Source organism: Schistocerca americana, chromosome 3 (assembly GCF_021461395.2).
Source record: "Schistocerca americana isolate TAMUIC-IGC-003095 chromosome 3, iqSchAmer2.1, whole genome shotgun sequence".
Taxonomy (NCBI): Eukaryota; Metazoa; Arthropoda; class Insecta; order Orthoptera; family Acrididae; genus Schistocerca; species Schistocerca americana.
Window position 1 is genome coordinate 911,237,681 of NC_060121.1, and position 14,561 is coordinate 911,252,241.

Below are 14,561 nucleotides of genomic sequence, written 5' to 3' on the forward strand. Positions count from 1 at the left end.
TGACAATATTATGTTACGGATAGATTGTTATTCTCCATAAAGATGACATGCTGAGTTGCAGACAAGAATGATGAAAAGGCCATTACTTTCAAGCCTTCTTCGGTTAAGAGGAACACACACATCCACACAAGCAAGCAAACCTCACACACACATGACCACTACCCAGGTCAGACTGCAACAAAAAAGTGTTGAACAGGGAGCAACAATCAGGAGCAGAGCGGGGAAGGGATAAGGACAGCAGGGTATTGGTGTTGGGAGAGGAATCACTACTGCCTAGTGGAACATATAGGGACTCAGGTGGCAAGACCGAGCTGACAGGTACAGTTTCTGGAGGCTGTTACAATTAAGCTAACCATCTTCGTACAAGCTTCTAAACTAACTCATTAACCATCTTTAGAACACTATTCAAATCTAATCATATTACCATTCACCAAGTTAAAAATATAACAAATTCCTTTTGTACCACAACCACATCAATTATTGTAGTTATCCGATTATAAGATGAGATTTATCACTCAAAAGATAAGGGGTCATCTCATATTTGCAGATTAAAATATTGCCACTAAGGTCAACATTCTTACATTGTTTAATAGATTAATATGGGAGTGGTCTTGTATTTGGGAAATCATGGATAGCCTAAATCAGGATGGCTGGATGCGGGTTTGAACCACTGTCCTCCTGAATGTGACATTTGGGACTCGCAGCAGTAGTGCAAGGAATAAGCGAGAAACTATGAACCAGTCACTATAACAATTTAATACTCTGCTTAAAACTTGACAATTTTGTGAGGAACAGGAGGAAAGAACATGAAATTTTATCAACTTACAAACTTTTAATGTATTGGAACAGGTGTGTAACAAAAGCTTTAATACATTTATGGATGCTGTAAACATACATATACGCTGCTTTTTAAGTAAAAGTAACATTCAAAGGTGAAAATCTTGTACTTCGAAAACCATTACTTGATTCTGAACCCAACTCAATATTTTATTTGGTTATGAGAAACTCTAACAAATCACCAAGTGGACTGCAAATAAGAAATTCAGTCCCAGTTCGCATATTAGGATACCAGGGAAAAAGCTTACCAGCTTTTAATCAATGTTACCAGCTTTTAATCACCTTTAGAACATTATGATGAAAGAAAATTAATCCAAAAGTAAATCTATAACAAATGAAATAAATCACATTAAACTCACCGCAACTGTTATCACAAGAGTAAATTACAATGGAATGTTGCGTTGTGGAGACAATACCATGACGCATTGTGGAGATTACACCAACAAATGTCACTAGATTACAGGATGAGCGAAAGTTTGAGCCTCTGACTGAATCGAGATTGTGATGTTTTATTTAGCTATTAGTTGCTATTGTTACTTATGGCCTACACTCTAGCGGATACCAGTGTCCACAATTCACTGTTGCTCAAGCGCAATACTATCGAACATGGAGGAGAAACAGTAACACCAACTTGGCTGAGAACTATGATGAGGACAAGCAGTGGAATGTTAAACAGGCAGTAAATTTTACCATGCAGTCAACCTTCGGAATATACACTAAGTACTTTGGCTTTCTAGGGACCTCTACCACACTTAAACTGAAGTTTGCCTGAATCCATTTGAACTCAGAATCAAAATGACTTTAAAATTGGATGAATGTTCAACAATAGCATACATTTCTGCAGGAGATGCTGAAAGTCTAGATTGGAGCCAGAGGCGAACTTACGTGTTTTGTGCAACAATGTTGTCAATATTCACAGTGAGGTACGATGTGAATGACACGGGGTGTCAGCCATTCGTTCTACACAGCTAATGAGAGAGCAGCGGGTGGCTGATATGTTTGGAAACAAGACAAGCGACGTGACATTTTCATGTTGATATAGAAAGGATGTGTTCAAAAAGGGATGGGGGTGGGAGGGGTGGGGGGGTGAGGGGAAGCTGTGATCTCAGGTCCCACCATAACCACAACCTCGGAAATAGCAACATATTCAGAAGAAACAGCCAAATATTTGTGACAACAAAGATGTAATTTTCACAGCTGTCCTGTTAGGATGACGACGAGTATGATGATTGGAAGTAATGATACTACAGATGACAGGCTAAGTAAACACAAAAGGCAGTGATGACAAAAATTATTGTAAACAATTTCATTTTGTTTATTACATTTCTCCTTGTATTATTTAAAGTAGACAATTAATAAATGACTAAGTTTAGAATAGGTGTAATCTTAACTGTTTACACATATGGATGTAAGATTACATCAATAAAAGTTTGTAATTCTGATTAGTTGAAATATGTAAAGAAATAAATTTTCCTCAAGGAGCCTCTTTTTCCTTGGCTCCTTGAGGAAAATTTGTTCAATTGATTCAAATGGCTCTGAGCACTATGGGACTTAACTTCTGAGGTCACCAGTCCCCTAGAACTTAGAACTATTTAAAGCTAACCCTAAGGACATCACACACATCCATGCCCGAGGCAGGATTCGAACCTGCGACCGTAGCGGTCTCGCGGTTCCAGACTGCAGCGCCTAGAACCGCTCGGCCACCCCAGCCAGCAGGAAAATTTGTTTTTTTACATATTGCAACTAATCAGAATTACAAAGTTTAACTTCATTCACTGCCAGTTAGCATTAGCATTCTTCATACTATGATTATCCAATCAGCTTTAATGTTCTAAAACAGTCTGCCATATTTATATTTTAAAAAATCATTGTGATTATCTGTGAAACTTCCTTAAAATATGCTCTGAAATCATTATATTGCCAAACATTTATTCCCCCCAAATGACCAACTGTATTCTGAAGATCCTAGAGATATTTTTTGAAATTGAACATGTTGGACATTTGGTAAACCTTTCTTAATAACTGTAAAATTCTATAATATGTATTATCAGCATTTCTACATCATATTCAATAATATCTACTGTCAGTATTGGTGTATGAAATCCTGCAATAATTTGTGTCACTATGTACACCACATACATGCATGCACTGGGAATGCCTGCCATTCCCTGCCACAAGGCAGTGGGCCAACATGGTCCACAGCCACAAAAACCCAAGGTGTCTCCGGTATTATTAGATATAAAATATTATACACAAATTAAGTAACATAAGTGTTAATATGTAATATTAAAGTATTTTTGTAATATTAAAGTAAATGTTTTCATTTTGATTACAGTAGGATGCTAAAGGCACTGATTAAAATAATATAATTTTATTTAATTGGGTCAACAAGTGACATATTTTCTTTAGGTGATTGTGATCCATGACTTCAGGAACGACAGCAATAAACTTTTCCTCACAATACTGGCTATTTTGCCCAGGCCAAGGTTTGCTCCAACAATCGACTTGGAAGAAGATCTGTTACAAATGGAATGTGTCCTGCTTAGATGCTAGAGGAGTGGAAGCTTTATTTAATGAAATAAGCTAATGCTGTAAATTCTTCAGCTGTGAAATGGCTAATGCACTGTCAGCTAATAGTGTGGTTCCTTAAGTGCTGCATTATAGAAGGAGCAACATGTCTTACAAATGTGTAAAAAATAAATTTTTTTGTTATGTTTGTGGCAAATTCATTTTAAAAGTGCAGAGGGACAATCTGCCTCTAATTAAAGAAGCTTATGAGTGTTATTTTGAAAATAAAATAGACCAGAATGATTTGGGCTCCAAAAATGTGTTGTGCCAAATTTGAAACATCATTAACGGGCTGGTTAAAAGGATCCTGTCATATGAGTTTTGCATTTTCCATGATATGGCGGAATCATTTAACGGACTACTACTTCTGCATAATAAATAAAGGGTTACTTCACATGATTTATTAATTTTCAAAGTTCAATATTTTCCATAAGTATTACATGTACACATGTAAATAGAACTGTAAACTTATTGAGTTTACATAATGCTCACCACATGACAAATGCAGTGCCTTGAGAAAATGGTGACAAAGCATGACACAAGATTTTGTGTGTTGTTTGTTCTAGTCCTTCCATTGTGGTGAGAATCAAAATCAAGCAATTTATCATTAAAGTTAGATAGTCTTTTGTTTATCTGACCAAATCTTTTGCTCATGTGTGAAAATCCTTTGTTCGCATCTACTTTTATTTCTGTTGACTGATTTAATATCACCTGCATAACTGCTTCTACATCTACGTCTACATTTACATCCATACTCCACAAGCCACCTGACGGTGTGTGGCGTTGGGTACCTTTAGTACCTCTATCAGTTCTCTCTTCTATTCCGGTCTCTTATTGTTCGTGGAAAGAAAGTTTGTCGGTATGCCTCTGTGCGGGCTCTAATCTCTCTGATTTCATCCTCATTGTCTCTTCGCGAGATATACGTAGGAGGGAGCAATATACTGCTCGAGTCCTTGGTGAAGGTATGTTCTCGAAACTTCAACAAAAGCCCGTGCCAAGCTACTTAGCATCTCTCTTGCAGAGTCTTCCACTGAAGTTTATCTATCATCTTTGTAACGCTTTCGCGATTACTAAATGATCCTGTAATGAAGAGCGCTGCTCTCCATTGGATCTTCTCTATCTCTTCTATCAACCCTATCTGGTGCAGATCCCACACCGGTGAGCAGTATTCAAGCAGTGGGCGAACAAGTGTACTGTAACCTACTTCCGTCATTTTTGGACTGCATTTACTTAGGATTCTTCCAATGAAGCTCAGTCTGGTATCTGATTCACCGACGTGTAAATTTATATGGGCATTCCATTTTAAATCACTCCTAATGCCTACTCCCAGATAATTTATGGAATTAACTGCTTCCAGTTGCTGACCTGCTATATTGTAACTAAATGATAAAGGATCTTTCTTTGTATGCATTCACAGCACATTAAACTTGTCTATATTGAGATTCAACTGCTATTCCCTGCACTATGCGCCAATTCGTTGCAGATCCTCCTGCATTTCAGTACAATTTTCTGTTGTTACAACCTCTCGATATACTACAGCATCATCTGCAAAAAGCCTCAGTGAACTTCCAATGTTACCCACAAGGTCATTTATATATATTGTGAGTAGCAACGGTCCTACGACACTCCCCTGCGGCACACCTGAAATCACTCTTACTTCGGAAGACTTCTCTCCATTGAGAATGACATGTTGCGTTCTGTTATCTAGGAACTCTTCAATCCAATCACACAATTGGTCTGATAGTCCATATGCTCTTACGTGGTTCATTAAACGACTGTGGGGAACTGTATCAAATGCCTTGCAGAAGTCAAGAACACGGCATCAACGCGGGAATCCATGTCTATGGCCCTCCGAGTCTCGTGGACAAATTGCGCGAGCTGGGTTTCACACAATCGTCTTTTTCAAAACCCATGCTGAATGCTACAGAGTAGATTTCTAGTCTCCAGAAAAGTCATTATACTTGAACACAATACATATTCCAAAATTCTACAACTTCTAGTGTCACCTTTTCCTATATGAGAGAAATTCAGACAATCTCCCAACAGTAAATGATAAAGCCACAGAACAGGCATTATGATAAAAAATATATGTTTCTTTTGTTTACATATCTCAGTAATAAACTAAATTCCCTGAACAAGTTATCTTTTGAAATTCAATTTTGTTTGGCACTTCAATTGTACTGTCTTTCCTTCTCATCCCACCTGGTAACTCCCCTGTTTCCTGAACCTCACCATTCCTTTCCTTTCATATTTCTTCCTGCCCCTTCAATCTTTCTGCCAGAATGAGCCACTGGCTCTGAAAGCTTGCACAATTTATTAGCTTTTGTGTGTGTTTTCTCCTGACACCACTTGGTATACTACTGACTTACATCAAATAATGAACTACAAGGATGTTGCTTGCAGATGTTTCAATGCAAATCTGAAATTTGAATGCCTAGAAGAAAACAGGAAACTGCAAAACAATGTCAGAATCAGCCACGCTTTGTTCCTTTCTGTACAGCAACATGACATCTGCTGTTGTGTGGCAAAATCTCTGTAGCTTGGGGGTCAAAATGGCAAAATCTGAAACTGTTTCTTTTAGATCTCAGCTAATGAGGTGAATAATTTCTCAGCAATGGCCAATCCTCTTGCTACAAAGAACTATCGTCTACAAGAATCCCCAGATTATGGAACTTACCGCAACACTTTCCACCTCAAACACACTGCAATAAACACAACAAGAAAAGCAGTAATGATAATCTCTTCTGAGGCAATAGGCATCAAAGGTATCAGAACAGCCATTATCACTAAAGGAACACGACCTACTATACATCTACATACATACTCCACAAGACAGCATACAGTGCACGACAGAGTACATTAGTCTAAGTATGGAAAACTGTGCAGTAAACTGCTGTACATACACACTATTTTAATTTACTCAGTACAGTAAACATGTATTAGAATATTTGGCAAGAAAACATTGGGTTTAAACAATGCATAACAATGAAAGAAAGCTACCCAACTTACTAAAATACAGTAGACATTTTACCCCTACTTTTTAGATTACAAAAACTCAAGTCATTGTTTTTTGGCGTAATGAAGACAGTCTGTTATATGATGCACAGTTACTCCATCGTCTCATAAACATAAAATCAGCAGGTGTAGCAGTGGGTTGTTGCTCCGAATAACATAGTGTGGTGTCAAGGGCTTCTGCTGCGTCACTGTGTGGCACCAGCTCTCAGGCTCATTGTCACTTCCATCACAGTAGTCCACTTCTTCCTGGTCTTCAGTCACAGCAGCAACAAATTCAGCGTCAGTAAGGTTCTCCACACATGACCCCTCTGCTGGCATCCACTCATCTACGTCTCCTTCACTAGCTTCTTCACATCCAGGGATTGTTTGTATCATTTGTAGTACATTTTCCTCTTCATTTGTCCTGAAATTCAAGAGGCGTCCACAGTTTTCTCCACGATTTTCTCAGAGTATTTTCTGAAATATTCAGCCACGTCTCAGTGGCCCAATAAACAACATCTCCACATTGGTCTTTTTTATTTTGTCCGCTATCATCTTGGAGCAGCATTCTTAAAAATTGTTTTCTGTTAATCAGTTTTAATGTTTGCAGTACACCCTGGTCCATCGGCTGTAGAAGTAGTGTAACATTTGGTGGCAAAATCTTCACCACTGTTTCTCCATCACATATTCCTCAGTGCTGGGGTGAGATGGCGCATTATCAATCAAAAGGATTGCACGGGGAGACAAATGATTTTCCTTAGAAAACCATTGAACAGAGGTAAAAAACAGGCCATGAAACCATTCTTTGAACAGCTTATCATCCATCCATACTTTTTTCTGGTTGCGATAATATATGGGCACGGGCTTCATGTTGTAGTTTTTATGGATCGGCATTAAAGGCAGCTTGTGATTACCAGCAGTGTTGCTGCACGCTAACAGAGTCACACAATCTTTGCACATTTTAAAACCAGGAGCATGGTCTTCTGCTTTTGATGCCAGTTTTTTTTGTTGGCAATGCCCTAAAATTAATGCCAGTTTCGTCAGCGTTATAAATTTGTTGGGGAGAATACTTTCCCTCTGTTATCATTTTTTCAAATTTTCCCAAATGTTTCCTCGCTGCATCACCATCAGAAGAAAGCTTCTCTCCAGTAATTGACAGATAATGGATTCCATGACGTTTTTCCAACCTGTCCCAACTAACCTGTCCTCGCACTAAAAGACTCATCACCATTCATTAACTTGTTCAGGTAAACGGCCTTCTCCTGAACCAGGGATCCACTCAAAGGAGCTCCCCTTTCTCTTTCCTGCACAAACCAAAGGAAAAGAGCTTCATCCACTTATCGTACTGGGACTGTTTCAGTCTGCCGAATTTCCAGTGTTTTTCCCGAAGACATTGCAGAGGATTGTTCAAGCTTCACTTGGTTCTTCTTCCAATCACAAATGGTTGCTTTACCAACACCCAGTTCCTTTGCCAGTTTAGGTACATTCTTACCATTGTCTATCCATTTCAAAGCATTCAATTTTTCTTTGAGAGTTAATGTTACATGTTTCCGTTTACCCATGACGAAAATACGTACACCACTACACCTGAACGAATACAATAAAACTGTTAAACGTGCCAGCGATAGGTAGCTAACATAACCAATCGCTTTGCGAACCAACTGGCAGTGCACTGACCTCAGACACTGTAAAGGTCTCAACAATGGATGACAACAAGGGCAGGGAGTGAGAGTGAGCCATTGTACCCACACTTGTTCCCATTTGTTACCAGGGTGTACCTACTTATCTGCTTGGTTTACTTCAGACTAGAAACTCGTCACTGTAATTCCAGCTAATCCGAACAAATCGGTAATCCTAACAAGGTCCAGTCCCAATTAGTTCAAATTAACGGGACTCTAATGTATAAAGAAAATAGCAAAATCCTATCACAGTTCCCTGGGGCCCTCCAGATGTTACCCCTATCTCCAATTAACACTTGCTATCGAGGACAATACACTGGGTTCTATTACGTAAGAAGTCTTCAAGCCAGTCACATATCTGAGAGCCTATTTTGTATGCACGTCCTTTCGTTAACAGTCTTTAGCGGAGTAACGTGTCAAATGCTTTTTGGAAATCTAGAAATATGGAATCTCCCTGTTGGCCTTCATCCATAGTTCTCAGCATATCATGTGAGAAAAGTGCAAACTGGGTTTCGTATGAGTAATGCTTAGCTGTGCTGATCTGTGGGCACGAGCTTTTGGGTCTCTAGGAAATTTATTACACTCGAACTCAGAATATGCTCTAGAATTCTGCAGCAAACTGATGTTGAAGATGCTGGTCTGCAATTTTGCAAATCTGTTCTTTTATCCTTCTTACATAAAGGAGTCACCAGTGCTTTTTTCCAGTTGCTTGGCACTTTGCGCTGGTCGAGAGATTTGCGATAAATTCAAATTAAGTAAGGGACCAATGACATAGTGTACCCCCTTGTAAATCTCAACTGGGATTCTATCTGGACCTGGAGACTTATTTGTTTTCAACACTTTCAGTTGTCTCTCTATGCCAGGCATGCTTATTACTGTGTCATCCATAGGATGACTCTGTGCAACGGTCAAATGACAGTACGTTTGTATGATCCTCCTGCGTGAGAAGCATAATCTGGCCTTTGCATAAGTGTGAAAACACACAATCGCCTTGTCATTACAGACCAATCAGCACTGACCCCGTTATACCCAAAGTGCTAGAATATATCATACATGCCCAAATTAGTGAATATTTATGGAAATTCAACTTTTTGCAAACACACAGTACAAACACAGCCTAAGTTAAGGTGCAGATGACCTATAATATTCCATCAACAACTGTGCGATCACAATACTGACACTACTAGAACTCAGCAAAAATATTGATACCGTTTTAACATACCTCTCAGAAGAATACAGCAGTGTAAGTTTTCAGAGAGCACACTGAAGTGGTTTGAAAGCTATGTGATAAAAAGAGAGCAATGTGATGTCTCTCTGTGTGACCATGGTAGAGTATAGTATGCCCAATTAGGTTGGTAGTGATCAGATAAGTTATTGGACTCTCATACGTTATGTCAACTTTATTGGCTCCACAGTGTGCATTCACCCCCACTACACTACTTCACAGATTAAGTGCTGGTTATCTAACAATCGAAATAATCTCAGTTAACTAGTGTTCTAGCTGTGTCTATCAATAAAATAAAAAAAATTATGAACTTCTTTGCTGCTGCTGTCTGCATCTGGAACAAGGAACCCTGCACTTTGCAGACATTTCAGTGACCTTTTGCTTCTAAGTTGTGAAGTACTTTTATGTTCCTGTAACAATTACAGTATGTGGCCAATTTTTCCCTTCAGTTAAAGAGTAAAGCAAATGCTCTCATTTGGTCCAGTTATGCTTCTTTCTCTTTTCATTTCTCAGTCACATCATTTTTTCCCTATCTTCATGAAATGTGTTCTACCATATTCCTCTTGCCTCTCCTCTTCCACCCCTTGCTCCATGTCCATTATTGCTAGCACTCACAGTTTAAATATACTTTCCTATAACTTGTTTTATTGTTGTATTTCTCATGCATGAATGAAAACTGTGTTTTATGTCTGCACTACAGTAATCTCTAAATCTTGTATTCCGCGATAGATGTAACTCATATAATACACTTATCGTAATGTGTGCCACGTAAAATATGTAGAATGCCTGGTTAGATGCAAGAGAGGACCTGATGGCCCTAATCTTGCCAGTTTACATAAATCAATAAATGAATAAAAATAAAATAAAATATTTAGGTCCAGGCAAATGTTTGCAATACCTCTCACTGAGAGTCTCATTAGTCTCAGCAGATAAAGAATGATCTCCAGATGACGGAGCAGGAGGCGGTGGTGGTGGTGGAGGAGGAGGAGGATTACACTCCATTGGCTCAGCCGAATCACCAACCACAACTTTTGTTTCCGATACAAGAGAGTTCATCACTGCTCCAGGAAGTGGCTGCATCATACTTTCATTGGTATTTGGCACCTTAAAAAAAAGGTTCTCAATTATAAAAGCGTATTCCTTACATGCATTTGATTCAATGTATTTTGCTAAGTATCTCATACAATTATCTTACTGAGAAGAAAAACAGTAGAGAAACATTGAAATCTGCTCCAACCAAAGCTGCAAAATATATTATTATACAACATGGGGATACATCATAAAATAAAGAAAAAAATGGGATTTTTGAAGTGATTAAAAAGTAGTTCCTGAGTGTCTAGTATATGCAGAATAACACCTGAAAGTCACAACGCAACAAGACAGAAAAAATTTTAGTCCTCCACCATAGTTTTGGATGTGTAAACTATAAATTTATCAAACTGAGAAGATAGGACTATAAAAAGAAGATGATAATACACAAGTCAGAGGGTAAGCAAAATAATAGGAGGAGGAAGATGGGGGGCAGTCTGCCACAGAAACTTCTGCTGTGCCATATTAATGAGCAAAGTGAATCCTAAGCAACATTGCTGACCCTTCTTTATAAAGCTCAAGATGTCGACTGTTGTAAACTGATATGTTTGTACAGTACTGCTTTATGTCAAAAGCAACTTAAATAACTTCAACACCAGACAGAACATACACCTTCACAAGACAAAACGCAAACTGGACTTTAAAATGCTAAGACACAGACTGACAAAGACCGCAAACTCACATGAAGTAACAAGCTTAAAACTTTTTAATAAACATCCAATATATGTTCAGTTCCTTTCCTCCACTATTTCCGAAGTTAAGATATATGATTTGTTACTGAAACACCCACTTTACAAGAAAGCAAGTCATTTGAAATAAACATAATCAACATTAGTTTTTAAAAACACCTCTAAGAGAAGTGGAATTAAATTATAAGAACTTCCCAGTAAACTGAACATCTAAACCTATTCTACTATAGTGGTCAATATTGAACAAAAACTTTATTTGTACTGCCTGCTTCTTCATTCTACGAATTTTATAGTATTTACTCACATCTTGACAACAAAAAAGGACTAGAAGCATGAAGCAATTACCAGAAACTGAGCTACTCCTCATTCTCCATACTTTCCCAAAGTTTGAAGTGTGGCTAGATTGTTATTCAAAAACCATCAGTTTGCTGTCCTTAGAACCCATTTGTGCAGGTGTATTTTTGGCCCTGTTTTATTACAAGTGTATTTATTTTGTGTTGGGATCATTAAAAATAAATTCAGCATTCACTTACTAATATACAATGGCAACCAAGACAGGTGAGCGGCAACAGAAGTCAATGCAAATTGATGTTTGAGAAAGCAAGGTCATGAATGACTACGTTTTTTTTTTTAACAAATGCTGGAAGAACTTTTAAGACATTGAACCTGCTTTGAAGTATTTTAATTGGATAAATGTCTGTGGACTGAATCAACTGCATGGAAATTTTCATGTGAGATATTTCATGACACAGTGAATAAAGAAAGTACACCATCGAGCTCCTTGATAATACACTATAGCAGTACCTGTTTGTGATTCAGTAATGACACAAATAATGGGAAACACATTCCTCTGGGTAAAGTCACATCCATATGGGTTTTGAGGGTCTTCATTTCCATCTCTCATAAGGAGCAATATTTTCTTGTGATTTTCCATTCTTATTTCTTAATTTATGTGACTTTAGAGTGACTTCCATCGGATATTGTTTTAGTTACATATGGAGGAAAACATCTGCTTTACAAAGTCACAATTTTGGCTCTCGTAATATTATTTGTTTCTTGTAACAATTTCTCTTTAATCAGTATGCCTTCTGAAGTTTTATCACCCTTGAGTAAGTCTGATCTACTGCTGAATCCTGATGGCAGAATGATCTTGGCAAAGTATTTGATGAACATGTGAATATTGTTTCATTTTCCAGTTGTAAAGGAATATTTCTGCCATTTGGGCCTAGTCTTTCCAAGGAATAAGCTTTTTTGTATGTTTATGTGACAGCAAATGTAGCAATGATGTTGTGCTAGATGACAAACACTAAGCAAAGTATAGTTTTCTGTCTAGTCTTACTGATAGCTGTTGTATTATTAGTGAAGATAAAATGGATGCTTGAAATCCTATGAAGACAGTCATTAGAAATTTAAGTTAATTGAACTACGGAAGATTTACAGGAAATAATCTTCACAGAAGACACCATGTGGAATCATACAGCCTTTGAAACACTAGTAGCAAATTCTCTCTCTCTCTCTCTCTCTCTCTCTCTCTCTCTCTCTCTCTCTCTCTCTCGTGTAATAGAGCAACACAGAGTATTTAAACTGAGTGGATTAAATTAAGAAACAACAAAACAAAAGAAATTCAGGGGATAGGGAAATAAAAATTGCCAGATGCTTGAAAATCTGTTCAGAACTGAGTAAAAAGTCTCCCAAACCCAACTGCAGCCATAATTTCATGTTTACTTCTACTGCTGTTACACATTTCGCTTTATCACCCCCTATCCCCTCCCCTCATTGATCTGTTGCAGATCTTTTCAACCAGAGTAAGCACACTAAAGTCACAAGTGTACATGCACATTTTTGAGTAAGTCTACAGATGTATGATTTTAGGTTTTCCCACCATATGCTTACCGTGCTGCACACATCAGCTAGTGCCTGAAGTTGGTTTGCATTTACAGTAGATAATGTGGGTCCACAGCCAGCTGAGCAACTAGTTGTTGTTGTTGTTAGACTCATACAGGTATTGACAGATGGCACTATAGGCACAGGAATGGTCACAGGAGCAACAACTTGTGGTTTTGCAATAGGGCCCCATGCTGGTCGTGGGCGGTGGAATTCATGTAACCATTCTGAAATGGCATTGCGCAGTGCCCGTCGTGGGTGATATGTATTGGGACTCAGATTAGATGGAACATCCTCTCCCACACCTCCATCCTCAGTTTCAGTTTCCAATTTGATGTCTGCACTCACAGAATCATCTGAAATAAATTATTACTTCACATAGCTGATAAATTTGCAGAAATAGACACTAATGTAAACAGTTATCTGTAGATAGTACAGCTGGGACATTTATTACGACACCAACAAACAGTTTGCACTTCTGTTACAAATAGGGAATTCTTCCAACCAGTTGATGTTCAAAACCACACTGGTCTATAGGACACTTCCAAGCAATTAGTTTTACGAAGCAATATAAAAATCTTAACACCAATCTCATCTCCATGAAAATATTTGCTTCCAGAAACATTTTAAACAATGGAAAATCCAACATGGAAGGTAACTATATTATGAATAGGGTAGCTCCTACCAACCATATTGCGGAGATGCTGGGTCGCAAATAGGCACAATAAAAAGACTGTCACACAATGTTTTCTGCCAACAAGGCCTTTGTCACAAATAGAGAAAACACACACACACACACACACACACACACAAATGACCAAAGCCAGAGGCAGCTGAGGCAAGACTACAGACAGCAGCACCTGATGGCATAGGCAACCGGGTGGGTGTCAGGAAGAGGCTGGTGTGAGGAGGGGGAGGGATAGCATGGTAAAGATGGGGGAAGCAAAGTGCTGCTGCCGGAGCATGCAGGGATGAGGTGGAGAGAGAGTATGGCAGCTCGGTGCAGTCAGGAGGTTAGATGGAGGATGGGAGAGAGAAGGGGTTAGTGGAAAAAGAGAGAAATAAAAAGACTGGGTGCGTTGGTGGAATAGACCGCTGTGTAGTGCTGGAACAGGAGCAGGGAAGGGGCTGATAAGTAAGGACAATGACTAACAAAGGTTGAGGTCAGGACGGTTATGGGAACGTAGGATTTATTGCAGGAAGAGCTCGCACCTGTGTAATTCAGAAAAGCTGTTGTTGGTGGGACTGATACAGAAGCCACAGGCTGTGGAGTAATCACTGAAATGAAGAATGTCGCATTTGGAGGCATGCTAAGCAACAGGGTGGTCCTGTTGTTTTTTGGCCACAGTTCGTTGGTGGCCATTCATGTGAACAGACAGCCTGTTGGTAGTCGTGCCCACATAAAATGCAGCACAGTATTTGCAGCTTAAGTTGTAGATCACCTGACTAGTTTCACAGGAAGCCCTGCCTCTGATGGGAGAGGTGATGTTTGTGACCAGATTGGAGTAGGTAGTGGTGGGAGGATGTATGCGACAGGTATTGCATCTAGGTCTATTACAGCAATATGATGCACGACGCAAGTGGTTGGGAGCAGGG

The 14,561-nt window shown here is 38.8% G+C and overlaps 1 protein-coding gene across 1 annotated transcript in view; it reads right to left on the minus strand.

The window, feature by feature from the left end:
- LOC124605520 (protein O-GlcNAcase) overlaps positions 1 to 14,561 on the minus strand; it is a 139,688-nt gene that overhangs the window by 61,968 nt on the left and 63,159 nt on the right. The window contains exons 7-8 of the mRNA XM_047137263.1: positions 12,975 to 13,321; positions 10,202 to 10,407 (exon numbers count right to left, since the gene is read on the minus strand). Coding sequence (XP_046993219.1) covers positions 10,202 to 10,407; positions 12,975 to 13,321 — 553 coding nt within the window. The remainder of the gene's footprint in view (positions 1 to 10,201; positions 10,408 to 12,974; positions 13,322 to 14,561) is intronic.